Source organism: Cebus imitator, unplaced genomic scaffold (genome assembly GCF_001604975.1).
Source record: "Cebus imitator isolate Cc_AM_T3 unplaced genomic scaffold, Cebus_imitator-1.0 Scaffold25, whole genome shotgun sequence".
Classification (NCBI taxonomy): domain Eukaryota; kingdom Metazoa; phylum Chordata; class Mammalia; order Primates; family Cebidae; genus Cebus; species Cebus imitator.
The window spans coordinates 10618263-10634018 of NW_016107340.1; the positions used below are offsets into that span (position 1 = coordinate 10618263).

Sequence of the window (15756 nt, forward strand, 5' to 3'; positions counted from 1 at the left end):
AAACCAATGACTTGGACCTGGCCATATTCTTTCTTTCAAATTTAAAAGCACATTACCAGGCACAGTAGCTCACGACTATAATCCCAGCACTTTGAGAAGGCAAGGCAAGAGGATTGCTTGAGCCCAAGAGTTCAAGACCAGCCTGGGCAACATGGCAAAACCCTGTCTCAACAAAATATACAAAAATTAGTCAGAAATGGTGGTGTGTGCCTGTGGTCCCAGCTACTCAGGAGGCTGAGTTAGGAGGCTTGCTTGAGCCCAGGAGGTTGAGGCTGCAGTGACCCATGATCGTGCCACTGCACTCCAGCCTGGGTGACAGCATGAGACTGTCCGGGGAAAAAAAAAAAAAAAAAAAAAAATCCCTTCATTGCACGTGTTCTTTATTATACCTTATGACGTGGTGAGGGCTTGTGGCAAATAATGGAGGAATTCATTCAAATTGACATAAGAGGAAGAGCTGGGAACAGAAACTTAGATTCCTAAATTCAACATTTGGTGGATACATATAGACAGTGAATATGCTTCCAAAATTATACAGTTTTACAATTTTGAAGGAGTTAATTACAAAACCTTCCTAATAATTTTGGTGTATACATTTAGGAATTATATGACAGAAAGAAGAGTCTCATTAGAACCTTAGCTCCACCCTTACTGCTATGTAATCTTAAGTAAGAAACAAGTTTTCTGAGCCTGCTTTTATAATGGATGAGACCACTGCTTCAAGAGTTAATAATGATTGCTAACAACTGGGCTCTCACTATGCACCAGACATGACTCTATATGCTTAGAAAAATTATACTGATGAGAACAATGTAAGATATTATAACTACCCCAATTTTATAGATAAAGAAATTAAAGCACAAATGATTAAATTCCCCAAGTCATAAAGGTTCCTATGAAGCAACTGAGACCAAATTTGAGCCCAGAAAGTCTGACTTCAGAACCTGAACGCTTAATCACATGCCTTTTCACTTAAGGTAATTAAATGAGATGATTTATATATGGAACGTAACACAGAATACATTGCAGGAATTCAATAAACCAAAGTCCTTATTTTATCATTATATCTATTAATATTTTACTATTGCCATATTTTCATGCTTAATAGGAAGACTATTATTTCCAGCACCCCTAATATTCTGGGAAAGATGTCCAGCACATTAAAAAGTAAAATACAATGAAAATCAAGACAATGAGAAGTTTATTGTGCATCTGGCTAACCGTGTATCCTGAAAAGGACCAGGGAAAGAATTCTCTAAACATTTTATGCTTATAATTAGTTCAACTCATGCCTGAAGGAGGACATTTAATTACATGTCCCTTAACATGCATAACTAGACATTATTGCTGGTCATAAAAACATGGAGTTAGCATTAAAATCTAATCATAATATTGTACTCAATGACCCTTTCTCAATTATTAGAAGATCTAAGAAGAGAGGTGTCTTATTAAAATATCAATAGTGCTGGCTTTTTAATTACCACGTTTCCCACCAGCTGTCCTTTCTATCTGCTCTAAATAATTTTTTATTGACAATGCAGAAAATGCAAGATTATCTGAAAAATTAGCTGCTGAGATTTATCCTCAATCCAACTGTCTACAGGAAAATTTGTAAAGACATTTTGAGCTTCCTCTGGTAAATATGATACAGCCTATACTGCCCAAGAACTATTTATTTAGCAGGAGAAGCTACTTAGTACCCACAGTAAAGTGCAAGCATGTCACTCTCTAATTCTCATGTACGTACTTCCACTGCATAGTGCAGAGCTGATGAGCCAGGATGCAATGACAGGTTCTGAAGAGGCTTGATATGAGGTTTCTCCCATCCAAACTCTGAGGACCACTCCACCGCCAGCATGTGATCCGTGAACACAGTTCCAAAAACCAGATTATTAGGGTCTGGCTTTTCCTTTAAGATGGTAGCTGGGGTGACTATAAGGTCTTTAGCCTAAGGAAGAAAAATCATCACTATTTAAAGAAAAAGTTGGTGAGCATTCACTGGCTAGATAATACAGAGGACAAAAAGTGAAATCATTTGACTTTTAAATGTTGGCGAGAAATTTAACACTTTGTGAGCTGAACAAATCATGCCTGCATTCAGAATTCAGCTAGTTATTCATAATCTCTGCAGTGTACGCTGCCTAATAGACTATCAGAACCAAATTTCAGTCATAAATACAAGAGGGACAAAATAGCAGATGGGGTAAAATGATGCAAAAAAATATACATCCCTTTTTCACTCTCAACATAGGACTCATGTTGTGTGTTTGGGAAAGAGAAGAGGGGTGTTTTCCATAGTAAAAAAATGGCAACACTCACAATGATTTGTTAAACTAAAAAGAATGTCATTAAGTACCTAACTGCTACTTGGCAATGGTTACACTCTAACTGCCCCAAAGAATTGTTGGCAGAAGCCTTCAAAATCCTCTGGGTGCACTGGAGAAGAAATGAGCAAAGCGAAGCAAATGTTTTCCTCTATGAAAACAGGGAAGTTGAGAATGAACACTAAAATATAAATCCTCTGTTCTGTGTGGAGGAAACAGTGAACAAAGAAACTCTTATTTAAACAAAGATAAATCAGAGTCATAGGAAACAGCTCCCCACAAGCAGCATCTCACCAGCTCCCTACATAGGCAGTTTGCTCACTGCAAATGGCCAAACATTAAGCATACAAACTGCATGCAATACCACCACTAACTTTACAACAGCTGTGAAATGCTGTCAAAAATACCAGGGAAGGAAGTTTTTGATCAGTTAAAAAACCAGGGGCGAGTTCAACCTGTGTCAGGTTGTTACGGGATGCCAAACTCCATCTCTTTGAATACACAAAGACAGTCATTTCCCTCCCAAATTAAATACAGGCATTCACTTTACATCATCAGCTCTTATCATTATTTCTTAAATGACCTAATTCTGCTGAATTCACTGCCTTGCAGCTACTTGAATCATTTGATATATAATGAATGATAGTAAATTATATTTTTAGAATATATTTAGGCTGAAAAACATATTCTAAAACAACCAGAAAGCTCATACTACAATCAAGCAAAAGGCATTAAGGACAGAATATTACTGTAATGTTTAGGCTAGTCTAGTAATGCTACTTTGTAATATGCCAATAAAATGCTAAGTTTCAATAAAAAATTGACTTTGTTCTATTATTATTATTTTGTGTATTTTTTTAGAGACAGGGTCTCACTATTTTGCCCAAGCTGGTCTCGTACTCCCGGGCTCAAGCAATCTGCCTGCCTCAGCCTCCCAAAGTGTTAACATTACAGGCTGAGCCACCATGCCTAGCCTGTTTTACCACTATTTAATTCAAGTAAAAATGTTAATGTAAGACTCTTTACTAAGTACAGTAAGTTTATTTAAAGAAATATATTCCAGCTAAAGTATTTTTATCTTTGAATTCCTTTTCTCTCCCATTATCCTCTAGACTAGGTGGGGGGTCAGGCAGATTTTACTTGCAGACCAAATGCAGCCAGCTGGCGTATTTTGGAATTAAAATGTTATTGGAACATAGTCACGCCATTATTGTATCTTCAATGGTGGCATAGTCAACTAGTTGTAACAGAAACCTGATGGTCCTCAAGCCTAAAATATTTATCATCTAGGCCTTTAAAGTTTAGCAGGCCGGGCGTGGTGGCTCACGCCTGTAATCACAATCCTTTGGGAGGCTGAGGTGGGTGAATCACCTGAAGTCAGGAGTTCAAGACCAGCCTGGTCAACATGGTGAAACTCCTTCTCTACTGAAAATACAAAAATTAGCTGGGCGTGGTGGTGGGCACCTGTAATCCCAGCTACTCAGGAAGCTGAAGCAGGAAAATCATTTCAACCTGGGAGGCAGAGGTTGCAGTGAGCTGAGACACGCCAATACCCTCCAGCCTCGGCAATAAGAGTGAAACTCCATCTCAAATTAAAAAAAAAAAAGTTTAGCAACCCTTATTCTGGGGTTGCTAAATAAAAACTCTGCCTATTCATAGTTGAATTCCAAAGCTAACACAGTGCTTAGCACACAGATTAGTAAAGGTTTCTTAAATATTGAAGATGTCTAGCTGCTTTCAGATATACCCCGTAATGAACGATAGACTCGCTCACAGAAGATGTCCAGGATTTAAAAAGAATGAAATTCTAACACAAACTTTTTATTACATGAATAGTTTCACAGTATTCTTGCACAATGAACACTTGTGATTTGTTTTAATTAGCTTTTTTCAGTGAACAGGGAGGATCCTGGGCTAAGAAATATTTGGAGCCATATCAATATAGTAAGACAAATTTAATGCAAATTTTCTTCTACTAAGACTACTTAGTAAAAAGGGAAGGTGGTAGTAAGACACAAAACAAAAACAGAAAGATGAGAGTAGGTGACAAGAATGATTATGGTCCAGTATATATAATTTTTAGTTTTCTGAGACCTCTCCTTAAAATACCCCTAGGACCCACAAGAGCCCACTATCCCAGAAAGATCAAAGTAGTGGCAAAGCAGAGATACAATAAGATGATTTTTAACCTCAACTAAGTGTTTTTACAATTAGAACTTCATCAGACCAGTTAAATTTTTGATAAATTATTACATTACTAGGTATGAGTTTTATTTCAGTAAACCACTACATTCTTTCATAAGACACATGATTTCTTAATGACATGAATAGTAACCTCTAACTTTCTGATTTGTACCTAAGGACTGCCCTATATCCAATTTTTTTTTTTTTTTTTTTAATGGAGTCTCACTCTGTCACCCAGGCTGGAATGCAGTGGTGTAGTCTGGGTTCTACGCAACTTCTGCCTCCCAGGTTCAAGTGATTCTCCTGCTTCAGCCTCCCAAGTAGCTGGGACTACAGGCATGTGACACCACACCTGGCTAATTTTTGTATTTTTGGTAGAGAGGGGGTTTCACCATGTTGGCCAGGTTGGTCTCAACTCCTGACCTCAGGTGATCCTCCTGCCTCGGCCTCCCAAAGTGCTGGGATTACAGGGGTGAGCTATCAAGCCTGGCATATATCCAGTTTTTCAAAGTAATATACAATTAGGTGGCTTTATAATCTCATGAACTTTCCTCTATTTGAAAAAACTTCTGCAAGTCTGGAAACTAAAATAAGAGCTTTTAACCTGAGCTCGAAGAGAAATTACCTAACAATACAAAATTATTAGGTGATACAGTTAAATAAAGGTCAAATGTAAATAAGCAATATTAGCTGAAGATGTGTGACTAGTTTGGGGCAGATATGAAATAAAAATTCCTAAAGGAAGCAAATTTTATAAACAATTTTTTTCAGTGTTCTTTAAAAACTGTTTTATTTTTCTAAATTTCCTTTCCAAAGATGAATAAAAATAATATTTTGCCAAATGATACTTTCTTCTGCATAATTAATCTGTCTTTTTCCAATGTTCCATATTCCCTGATGACATTGAAGTCAGGAGGTTTCATACCATATGTCTGCAAAAGAATTTGGAATGCCATAAAAACTGATTGTGAAATGGCAAGAAATATTGACAAAAACAGGGCATATTAAAAACAACTTCCTAATTCAAAGTCTGTGGTTGGGTAATCATTTGTTCTGAAATAGGGAGGCTCAGGGCAGGGAAGTGTAAATTTGTTGAAAGTACCTGAAGACTGTTTCAGCCAGTGTTCAGTCACTACCTTTTTTTTTTTTTCTTTTTTTGAGACAGAGTCTCCCTCTGTTGCCCAGGCTGGAGTGCAGTGGCATGATCTTAGCTCACTGCAACCTCTACCTCCCGGTTTCAAGCGATTCTCGTGCCTCAGCCGCCCGAGGAGCTGGGATTACAGGCATATGCCACCACGCCCAGCTAATTTTTGTATTTTTAGTAGAGGCTGGGTTTCACCCTGTTGGCCAAGCTGGTGTCGAAATACTGACCTCAAATGATCCACCCACCTCCGCCTCCCAAAATGCTGGGATCATAGGCGTGAGCCACTGCACCCAGCTTGTCAAAACCTTTTACTCACCATCGTATAGCACATTTGTTCTTCTCTTCTTTATCTGTACTTTTCAAAAATCAAGTCTACATTACAACTGTATTGGACATTTAATAACTTTATTCTAGGTTCCTGTGCATTATTCTTACTCTAGTTGGAAAGCCTTAGGTGCTATGCTCATCATCTTTTAGATATACTCTTTTAAGTTCTACTAAAGAAGATCATGAAGAGAACTGCAGATTTGCATTGTTGCATTCTATGGAGATATGTGAAGCCAGAAAAATTCAAAGAAGTAGATGGCTGACCTCTTTCAAAGCAAGAGGATCCTGGAGTCCACAGAAAGATTCAGCAGGATGTGTAATGGCATATCTCATTGCTAGGCTCCGCTGCAAAACTGCATCCTTATTGTAATATAACTGGCATCATAATTGGGGCGGGAGGAGCAATATGAAAACTACCCAAGAGAGACCCAAAAGGCAATATGAAATGTTATAAATGATGTAGATTAACAAAAAGATAGAAAAATATATCAAAAGCAACCACAGTTAGAATGACTATTAGAAAGATAAAAAATAACAGATACTGATGAGGATGCAGAGAAAAGAGAATGCTTATACACTGTTGGTAAGAATGTAAATTAGTTTATCTACTATGAAAAATGGGATAAAGTTTTCCCAAAAAACTATAAGTAGAAGGACCATATGAACCAATCCTACCACTGGGTATTTTCCAAAGGAAAGGAAATCAGTATGTCAAAGGGATATCTGCACTCCCATGTTTATTGCAGCACTATTCACAATAGTCAAGATGTGGAATCAACCTAAGTGTTTGTCATTGAACAAATAAAGAAAATGTGGTGTGTATACACAATGGAATACTATTCAGCCGTTTAAAAAAGAGTAAAATTGTGCCATTTGCAGCAACGTGGATGGAACTGGAAGTCATTATGATAAGTGAAATAAGCCAAACACAGAAAAAAAAAAAAAACATAAAAACAAATGTTCTCTCTTATATGGGGGAACTAAAAAAAAAGTTGATCTCATGTAGGAAGAGAGTATTAATAGAATGATAGACATCAGAAGATTGCAGGGGGTGGGGAGGGTAGAGGTAGAGGAAGGAAGTCAGTTATTGAGTACAAACATACAGTTAGATAGAAGCAATAAATTCTAGTATTCATAGCAGAGTAGGGTTGCTATAGTTAACAACAATGTAGGATATATATGAGACAGATCCTCACTCTATCACCCAGGCTAGAGTGCAGTGGCATGATCTCAGCTCACTGCAACCTCTGCTTCCCAGGCTCAAGCGATTCTCCTGTCTCAGCCTCCTGAGGATTACAGGTGTGCACCACCATGCCCGGCTAATTTTGTAATTTTAGTAGAGACAGAGTTTCACCATGTTAGGCTGGTCTTAAACCCCTGACCTCAAGTGATCCACTCACCTTAGCCTCCCAAAGTGCTGGGATTACAGACATGGGCCATTGTGCATGGGATTATATATTTTTAAATAGCTGGAAGAGAGAATTTGAAATGTTCCTAAAACATAGAAATGCTAAATACTCAAGGTGATGGACACCACAAAGACTCTGACTTGATCATTATACAGTCTATGCATATAGCAAAATATCACATAAATAGGTACACATAATATGTATCAGTTTAAAAAAGAGAAAAGTATGTCAAAAACCAAGATGGTCTATAAAATCTACCATTTTTCTTCTTTAAATTATCAGGGAAGAAACACATGCCTTATTACATATGTGCTGTGAATACATCCATCATAACTCATGTTTTGATGTGTAAATACATGTCAATAGGCAATTTCCCTAACTAAAACCTAATATACAGAAATCTAAATTAACAAATGAAAAGATTATTTATGATCAAGCATGGTTGCTTATGCCTGTGAGCCAGCATTTTGGGAGGCCAAGGTGGGAGGACTGCATAAGCCCAGGAGTTGGCGACCAGTCTGGCCAACACAGGGAGACTCATCTCTACAAAAAAATGACAAAATTAGTTGGGCCTAGTGGCATGCAAGTCTATAGCCCCAGCTACTTGAGAGGCTAAGAGGATTGCTTGGGCCTGGGAGATCAAGGCTGAAAGTGAGCCTTAATTGATGGTGCCCCTGCACTCCAGTCTGGGCAACAGAATAAGACTCTGTCTCAAAAAAAAGAAAAGGAAAAGATTGTTTACATTTGAGTTGACGTTATTCTTTACAGAGAATTCTTCAGGCTGGGCTTGGTGGCTCACGCCTGTAATCTCAGCACTTTGGAAGGCTGAAACAGGCAGATTGCTTGAGGCTAGGAGTGAGACCAGCCCGGCTACCATGGCAAAACCCCATCTCTACTAAAAATACAAAATTAGCTGGCATAATTGCATATGCCTGTAATCCCAGCTACTCAGCAGGGTGAGTCAGGAGAATCACTTGAACCTTTGAGGCAGAGATTGCAGTGAGCTGAGATCATGCCACTGCACTCCAGCCTGGGTGATAGAGCAAGACCCTGTCTCAAAAAAAAAAAAAAAATTGCAATATTCTAATTTTGTTTTTTAAAAAATCCTTGCTAAGATGACAGCAAGAGAAGAAAAAAGAATAACAAAAAATCCTTGCAAGTGGAGACCTAATCTTGAATTCACCTTTGGATTTCCAGTGCATAGCATAGTCCCTAGCACACTGTGAGAGAGAGCTGAATGTGTGAGAAATTGATGAGTCAAGTTTCCTTCCCTCTCTGAACCACCAGGATGTGAGATCATGAGGACACTCTGTGCTATGGATGACAATTGACAGTGACTCAAACAGGCAGAAGAGCAGCACTAGGCATAAAGAGAAAAAGCCAAAACCTCCATAGGGAGGGAGGGCAGGACATAATGATTTATAGAAAAAACAATATTCCATCCTACATTTGTATTTGTACAGTTTTCACCTTGCTTTGTTCCTCACTATTCACTTGTGAAGTAGGACCTATTTAATATATAAACCCCATAATTCAGACAGAAAAGAAAGAAATGCAATACTTTCACTGTTAGAGTGTTATGTGCTGCTGAAAGAGAAAAATCAGCTTAACTTGTTCTACAAGTAGAATGAAGGGTTGTACTTACTATGGAATCAGATAAACATCTAGGTTAATATTTACAAATACACTATTTTTCAAGAAAAACAGTGAAAATTCCCCCAAATCTCAACAAGAAATGTTTTTACTCGGTTGAATGTTGCTTTAGACATTTAACATCTAGCAAGCAACTTACCTTAAAAGTCCGCACCACCTCTTTTGATCCTCCTTCTGCAGTACATTCCGCGGAGCATCCGTTACTGCAGTCCTTAAAGAATTAAACCACTATTAAGTAAATGCAGGTGGGTGAGCGGGACCCGGGGTAACATACATGACTCACCATGATACCGTGCGCTCTTCTCTAGGACCCACGCAAACAGAAAAAGGAGGATCAGACAACCAAGCACCCAGGCACGAACCTCCAACAAGCGCGTCTTGGGAGTGCTGCCCTGCACTTCCCACCCTGCCCGGGTCTCGGCGGTTTTTGTCCTCCTCCGCTGGCTCAGGGAAGACTGGTTAAATTCCAGGTCAGCCCTACAGAGCCAGGGTTCGCCGGCAAAAAACAAAAAAACAATTGTCTCCCTTATATCCGAGCAAATAGTCTAGACTGGGGTGTTAAGCCATTTATAGAAAAATCTCCAGGGCGCGCTCAGCCTCGTGGTCTTGTCAATCACAAGCGCACAATGGCAAGCCTGCAAAGGGGACGGGGAAGAGGACGGGCGTGAACCATTTTCTCCACCAGCAGGGTCCTCCCATGCCGCAGCATTCACCCAACACCTTAAACCTCATGGTATTAGAGGGCAATTTAAAAGATAAAGACAGGGAAGCAGACTAATTGGGAAAACCCTGCAGACATTTGTTTCAAAGCCTAATCTGCTAAATAACTACGTGAGGAAGGGGGAAAAAGAGATCCAAGGAGGCAGAAGGCTGCGGTCAAAATATTTTGGGGTGGCAAAGGCACGTAGGATGTGGCTGTGGGTTCTGGCAGCCCAGAGATTCCGCTCCCGCCTCCTCCCTCAGAGCGAGTCCGTGGCTACCCTCACGTCCCCCCTGGAGGTCCTCGCCGCGCTCCGGAGCAGGTCACCCATGTTGGTGTTAGACCTAGCCAGCGGGCACCTAGCTGAGGCGGAGATTGCAGGCTCTGCCTTTAGATATCGGGCAGGGATGGGGGAAGAGGAGACGCCTTGCTGGAGGCGGAATGGAGGGCGAAGCGAAGGACGATGGTGCAGGAAACGGCGGCAAGGCTCCAGGCCAGGCCTGCGAGCTACCAAGACCCGAGTTCCAATCCTCCCCACTTCCGCAAACGCCCGGGTTCGAGGTACCTGGCGGGCAAGGGCCGCAGCGAAGCGAAGCGGGCTGGCCATGGAGAGGCTGCGGGGCCGCCGGGCTGCAGAGAGCAGAGGTGGCACCGAGCGCTCAGCTGTTCGCGAAAGCAGGCGGCGTGGCCAAGCCCCAGCGCAAGGCCTGCAGGGCGCTGGGTACCACGACCCGGGGCAGCGCGCCAGGGCCGGGCGCATGGTACAACGCAGCCCCTCCAGCATCCCTTGGGGAGGAGCCTCCAACCGTCTGGTCCCAGTCTGCCTGCAGTCGCGAAAACAGAGGCGGTTGTCCCTGCCACCACCTGGGTCGTTTGCAGTGGCCCGAGATAGCGCGCCGCGAGCGAGCGCCTTTCCAAGCGCAGGTACTTCGCAAGCATCCTTGTTTATTAAACAACCTCTAGGTGACTGGCCGAGAAGCGCCCCTCGGTCAAGGCTAAGGAAACCTTGGGGAAACTACATTAGGGCAGTTTTTCCATCGACTCCAAATCCAACTGACAAAAGACATTTTCTGTCCTCGAGAGTTTGCAGGCGGGTATTGGCATTTGTGTGTCTGCTCTTGTCTGCCACCGACCCCTATGTGCAAACTGAAAGGGGAGAACGTGAATCCAGTTTTTAGATTTCCTTGCGCCACCTACCCAAACCGAATTTGTAACTCCGGATGTTATGGGGCTACCAGGCTCACATCCCCTAAGGGCTGTTTCTGCCAGAAGATCTCCACGCCTTTCATCGCGGAGATTAATAGGAAGTGGTGACTGGGGCTGGCTTGATCTTGGAAGACGGGAGGGCAGTTTATTCTGGGTGAAGGCCTAGTTTTTTTTTTGCATGGTTTCATACAGCACTACTGACAATATACTGTAGCTCTAATATACTGTAGCTCTAATCAGCTCAAAAAACCTGCACATTTCCTCTCCTTTATAAAAGGCACAGAAAGGCCGCTTACACGGGGGTGGGGTCCCAAGCTCCAAAGACCACAGAATCCAGGCAGATCACCTGCCATCATAGAGTGGCAAATGTTCCTGGTATGTCCAGGGTAGCTTATAAAATAAGTATTGTTGTTTTGAGACGGAGTCTAACTCTGTCACCCAGGCTGGAGTGCAGTGGCAGCATCTCAGCTCACTGCAACGTCCTCCTCCTGGGTTCAAGCGATTCTCCCACCTTAGCCTCCCCCAACACCTGGCTAATTTTTGTATTTTTTGTATAGACCAGGTTTTGCTATGTTACCCAGGCTGGTCTCAAAATCCTGGACTCAAGCAGCCCACCCATCTCAACCTCCCAAAGTGCTAAAATTACAGGCGTGAGCCACGGGGCCTGGCCACTATCTGTATTAACTGCTTCTATTTCCTCCCCTTCAAGGGCTTCTGTCCAATTATTCCACCTAAATAAAGTTTCTAATAGCTTTCATTTTGTTCCTCCCAATGGTTTTGCTTCTTGAGCATTTTCATGGCTGCACCTATGTGCTGATGACTCCCAAATATATTTTTTCCATCCACCTGTCTCCTGAGCAGTAGGTACTTGCTACTCAAAAATCTGTCTAAAATATAAACAGCATATCCACCATGTTGGAAGCACTGGGCTAGTTGCTGGGGAAGGGTTGAGAGCATACCACCATCCTGTTATCCTCTATTGCCCCCAGCCAGAGACAAAAGTGTTGGTTGTATTAGCAACAATCTTACATGTTCTTCACATGTACCCCAAAACCTAAAATGCAATAAAATAAATAAATGGAAAAAAAAAAGTGTAAAGGAATCCCACAAACAGATGTAAAATTGTAAGAAGAGCTGCCTGTGCTCTAAGAGCCTCTGTTAATGGATTGTACTGACTCAGAAGGCCTGGAAAGGCTTCCAGCAAGTGACCCTTGAGCAGAAATCTGAAAGATTAAAGAACTTTACCAAAAGAAGAAGGGATGGTGAGTACCTGGTATGAAAGTGAGTTTCAGGACAAAAGAACATCTCTGAGGAGGGCTGACACAAAGGACCAAAAGAGAGCAGGGGCTGGAGTAGACAGAAGAGGATGGAGCTTGGGCTAGTGAGCAGGCAAAGGGCCAGCCACATAGTGCCTTATGGAGAGCTAAAGAATAATTTTAAAAAGCAAAAATAAGGTAAAATCCTGTCATATAGGTATAAAATAAACTAAATTGTAGAGTTTATTTAAATCATTTAATGAAGTTACCAAGCAGATATAAAAACTGTTTCAAAGAACAGGCACATTTATAGGTTGGAAATATTGAAATGAATATGCAAATGAAATTGGCTTCTTCCACAGTAGGGGAGAGAAGTTAATTGAACCCTGACCTTCAGAATTTACTTGCATGAGGACATGCAAGAATTACTTTGCATTTCTATCAGTTATCTATAAAATAACTAAAAAACAATGAAACAATGTAAGACCCAATGAAAGGGCGCATGGAATCAGAATCAGATAATCTTAAATGTTTGCTCTAAACAATTCAGTTTTCCATTGAAGTACAAATTTTTCCCTACAGTGGTGTAATATAATTTCTTCATTCAGGAGTGCTATTAATCAGCAACAGCTGGAGTAAACCAGACCTATTAGTCACTGTACTTACTAGTTATTAGTCACTGCACTTACTAGTTACGTTAAGAAGCTCTAGCTTTAACAGTTTTAAATTCAACTTAACCTAGGGGCAAGATAAGCCACTGAAAGGTTAAGGATTAGGTGGCCTATGTGGGAGTGGTGACAGAATTGAATGGTATTGGCTGCAGTTAGGAGATTGGAAGAGGGTCTGGGTGGAGAGGAACGGATTTTGAAGAAGCTGTTACAGAACCCACATATGAGATGATCCTTTTAATAAGTTGGACTTGGCTGGTGGTTGGTAATAGAAGTGGAGAGAAACAGTCAGATTTCAGCAAGAATGGAGATAAGGTGGCAGCCTGGGCAACACGGCAAAACCCCGTCTCTGCTAAAAATACAAAAATCAGCTGGGCGTGGTGGTGTGCGTCTGTATTTCTAGCTACTCATGGGGTTAAGGGGGAAGGTTACCTGAACCTGGTGAGGTCAAGGCTGCAGTGGTAACACAGTGAGACAGGAAAGAAGGAAGAAAAGGAGGAAGGGGGAAGGGGAGGGAAAAGAAGGGAGGAAGGGAAGGGGAAGGGGAAAGGGACGGGAGGAAGGAAGGGAGAGGAAGAGAGAGAGAAAAAGGAAAGAGAGAGAGAAAGAGAAAGAGAAAGAAAGAAAGGAAAGAAAGAAGGAAGGAAGGAAGGAGAGAAGAAAGAAAAGAAAGAAAGAAAGGAAGGAAGGAAGGGAGAGAAAGAAAGAAGGAAAGAAAGAAAGAAAGAAAGAAAGATGGATGATATAAGGATAAGAGAAGTACCAAGGAGGCCTCCTTGGATCTGACTTGCTCATCTATTTGGTGATATTCACTAAGAAAAAAGGAACATTGAAAGAGAATGTGGTTTGAGGCGATAAGGAGGAGTCTGGTTTGGGGCATATGAGTTATGAAGTGTCTCTAATACTGGCTGTGAGAGATCCACCTGTCTGAAGCTCAGGGGAGAGGTGTGGAATAGAGGTATTACTGAATCACTGGCATAGAGGTGGTAACTGAAACTATGGGTGCGAATGAGAATCTCTGTATGTCAGTTTTCTCCTCTGTAAAATGAGATAATAGCAACATTTCATGTTTGTCAACTGGGATAGATGAGCATAATATATGTATACTATGTATATTACTTAGAAGCATGCCTAATGTCGGCAATGGAGGATAGGTAAAAGAATGGGCATGGCTCCGTTTCTATAAAACTGTGTTTGAAAAACGGGACAGAGCAAATGTGGTCTGTGTGCTATAAGTTGCTTACTCCTGCTCTGTGTTGTTGCTCTAGTAGAAACACAGGGGTTGTCCCTGAAAGTGAAGATCAAGTCCATCCAAGTGAAGATCACCAATGTCTATCCATTCTTGCTGCAATTACCCTGACAGTTGCCATTTCTCCAACCACTTTATTACCATCCTAGCACAAAACAGCTTCCAAGTAGCTCCTCTGACTCCAGCCTTGCTTCTCTTTAAGCCATTCTCAGCATGACAACCAGTGAAATTGTCTCAAAATGCAAATCTGAAGACATCTCCTCTTGGCTGAAAAACCTTCAAGGCTTTACATCACCCATTTGACAAAATAATTGGCAAGCTCCCCACCCATCCCAAATTCTGCTTCCTGCCTCTGCCTCCCCAGCTCACCGTTTGCTATGCTCTTTCTCTCTCTCTCTCTCTCTCTCTCCCACCACACATTTAATTTATTTCAGTCCTTTCAGACATCAGGCCTTCTCACAGATGCCCAAATGCCTGTGACATTCCCCTGCCTTTGCCAGGCACTGCCATCCTTCCCTGCTCAGTTCCTGTGCCATGGCCTTGGCAGGAATAGCTCTGAACCCTGTCTAGACTCCAGTGAGTCCCTCTGTTTATTTACATAAAATGCTTCCCATTTCAAAATAATGGTAATATTTCATTCTAATCATTTGATTAATGCTCTTCTAATTTCATAATGGGAAATTCATGTCTATTTTGTTCACCTAGCCATCCCACCTCACCCAATGCCAGACATGCTGTAGAGAGTTAAGAATCTGTTGAACTCTCTAATGTTTTACAAAGTATGTATTTGGTATACTTTGGAATTTTAACTGCCAAAGCTTAGAACATAATAGATTAACATGTTCTCAGAGTCCACTGCACTCCCAGAAATGAGCTTCTTTCCTCCCTGTAACTGTTCTCCCTCACCCTAAATCTTTCTCCTTTTCTCTATTTTGTGCCTTCCTCTGCTGGTTGTCTTCCTTGTACGGTCATAATAAGGACTTTAAATGCATTGTGACTGTTAAAAGAGATTGGACCAGTGCTTCCCAGTAGAACTTTCCGTGCTGATGGAAATGTTCTGGTATCTGCCCAGGTAGCCACTATGCCATACATAGCTATTGAGCACTTCAAATGTGGATAGCATGATTGGGGAACTGAATTTTTAATCTTGTTTCATTTTAATGTACATCTAAATGTAAATAACTAGGCCAGGCACGGTGGCTCATGCCTGTAATCCCCCCACTTTAGGAGGGTGAGGAGGGTGGACAGGTCACCTGAGCTCAGGAGTTGAAGACCAGCCTGGGCAACATAGTGAAACTCGCCTCTGCCAAAAATACAACAACTTAGTTGGGTGTGGTGGCACACACCTCTGGTCCCAGCTACCTGGGAGGCTGAGATGGGAGGATCACTTGAGCCTGGGAGGTGGAGGTTGCAGTGAGCCAAGACCACACCACTCTACTTCAGCCTAGGTAACAGAGCAAGACCCTGTCTTAAAAAAATTAAAATTAAAAATTTTTTTAAATGTAAATAGCTACATGAGGATACAGTCTTAGCACAGGTTTCAGCATTGACGTCACTAGATTGAGGGTTGGTATCCTGGTTCTATCATATATAAGCCCTATGACCTTTGGCAAATTACTAACCTCTTCTGAGTCTC

General features: G+C 41.5%; 1 protein-coding gene across 3 annotated transcripts in view; it reads right to left on the reverse strand.

Annotated features, from left to right (window-relative positions):
- The window catches only part of BCAT1 (branched chain amino acid transaminase 1), a 111228-nt gene that overhangs the window by 58873 nt on the left and 36599 nt on the right, over positions 1-15756 (reverse strand). The window contains exons 1-3 of one of the 3 annotated variants that reach the window (XM_017522992.2): positions 10307-11000; positions 9181-9252; positions 1748-1948 (exon numbers count right to left, since the gene is read on the reverse strand). In XM_017522992.2, coding sequence (XP_017378481.1) covers positions 1748-1948; positions 9181-9252; positions 10307-10525 — 492 coding nt within the window. In that variant the 5' untranslated portion in view covers positions 10526-11000. Of the gene's footprint in view, positions 1-1747; positions 1949-9180; positions 9253-9324; positions 10227-10306; positions 11001-15756 lie in introns of those variants that run through there. The other 2 variants (XM_017522995.2, XM_017522994.2) reach the window with 2 other exon arrangements.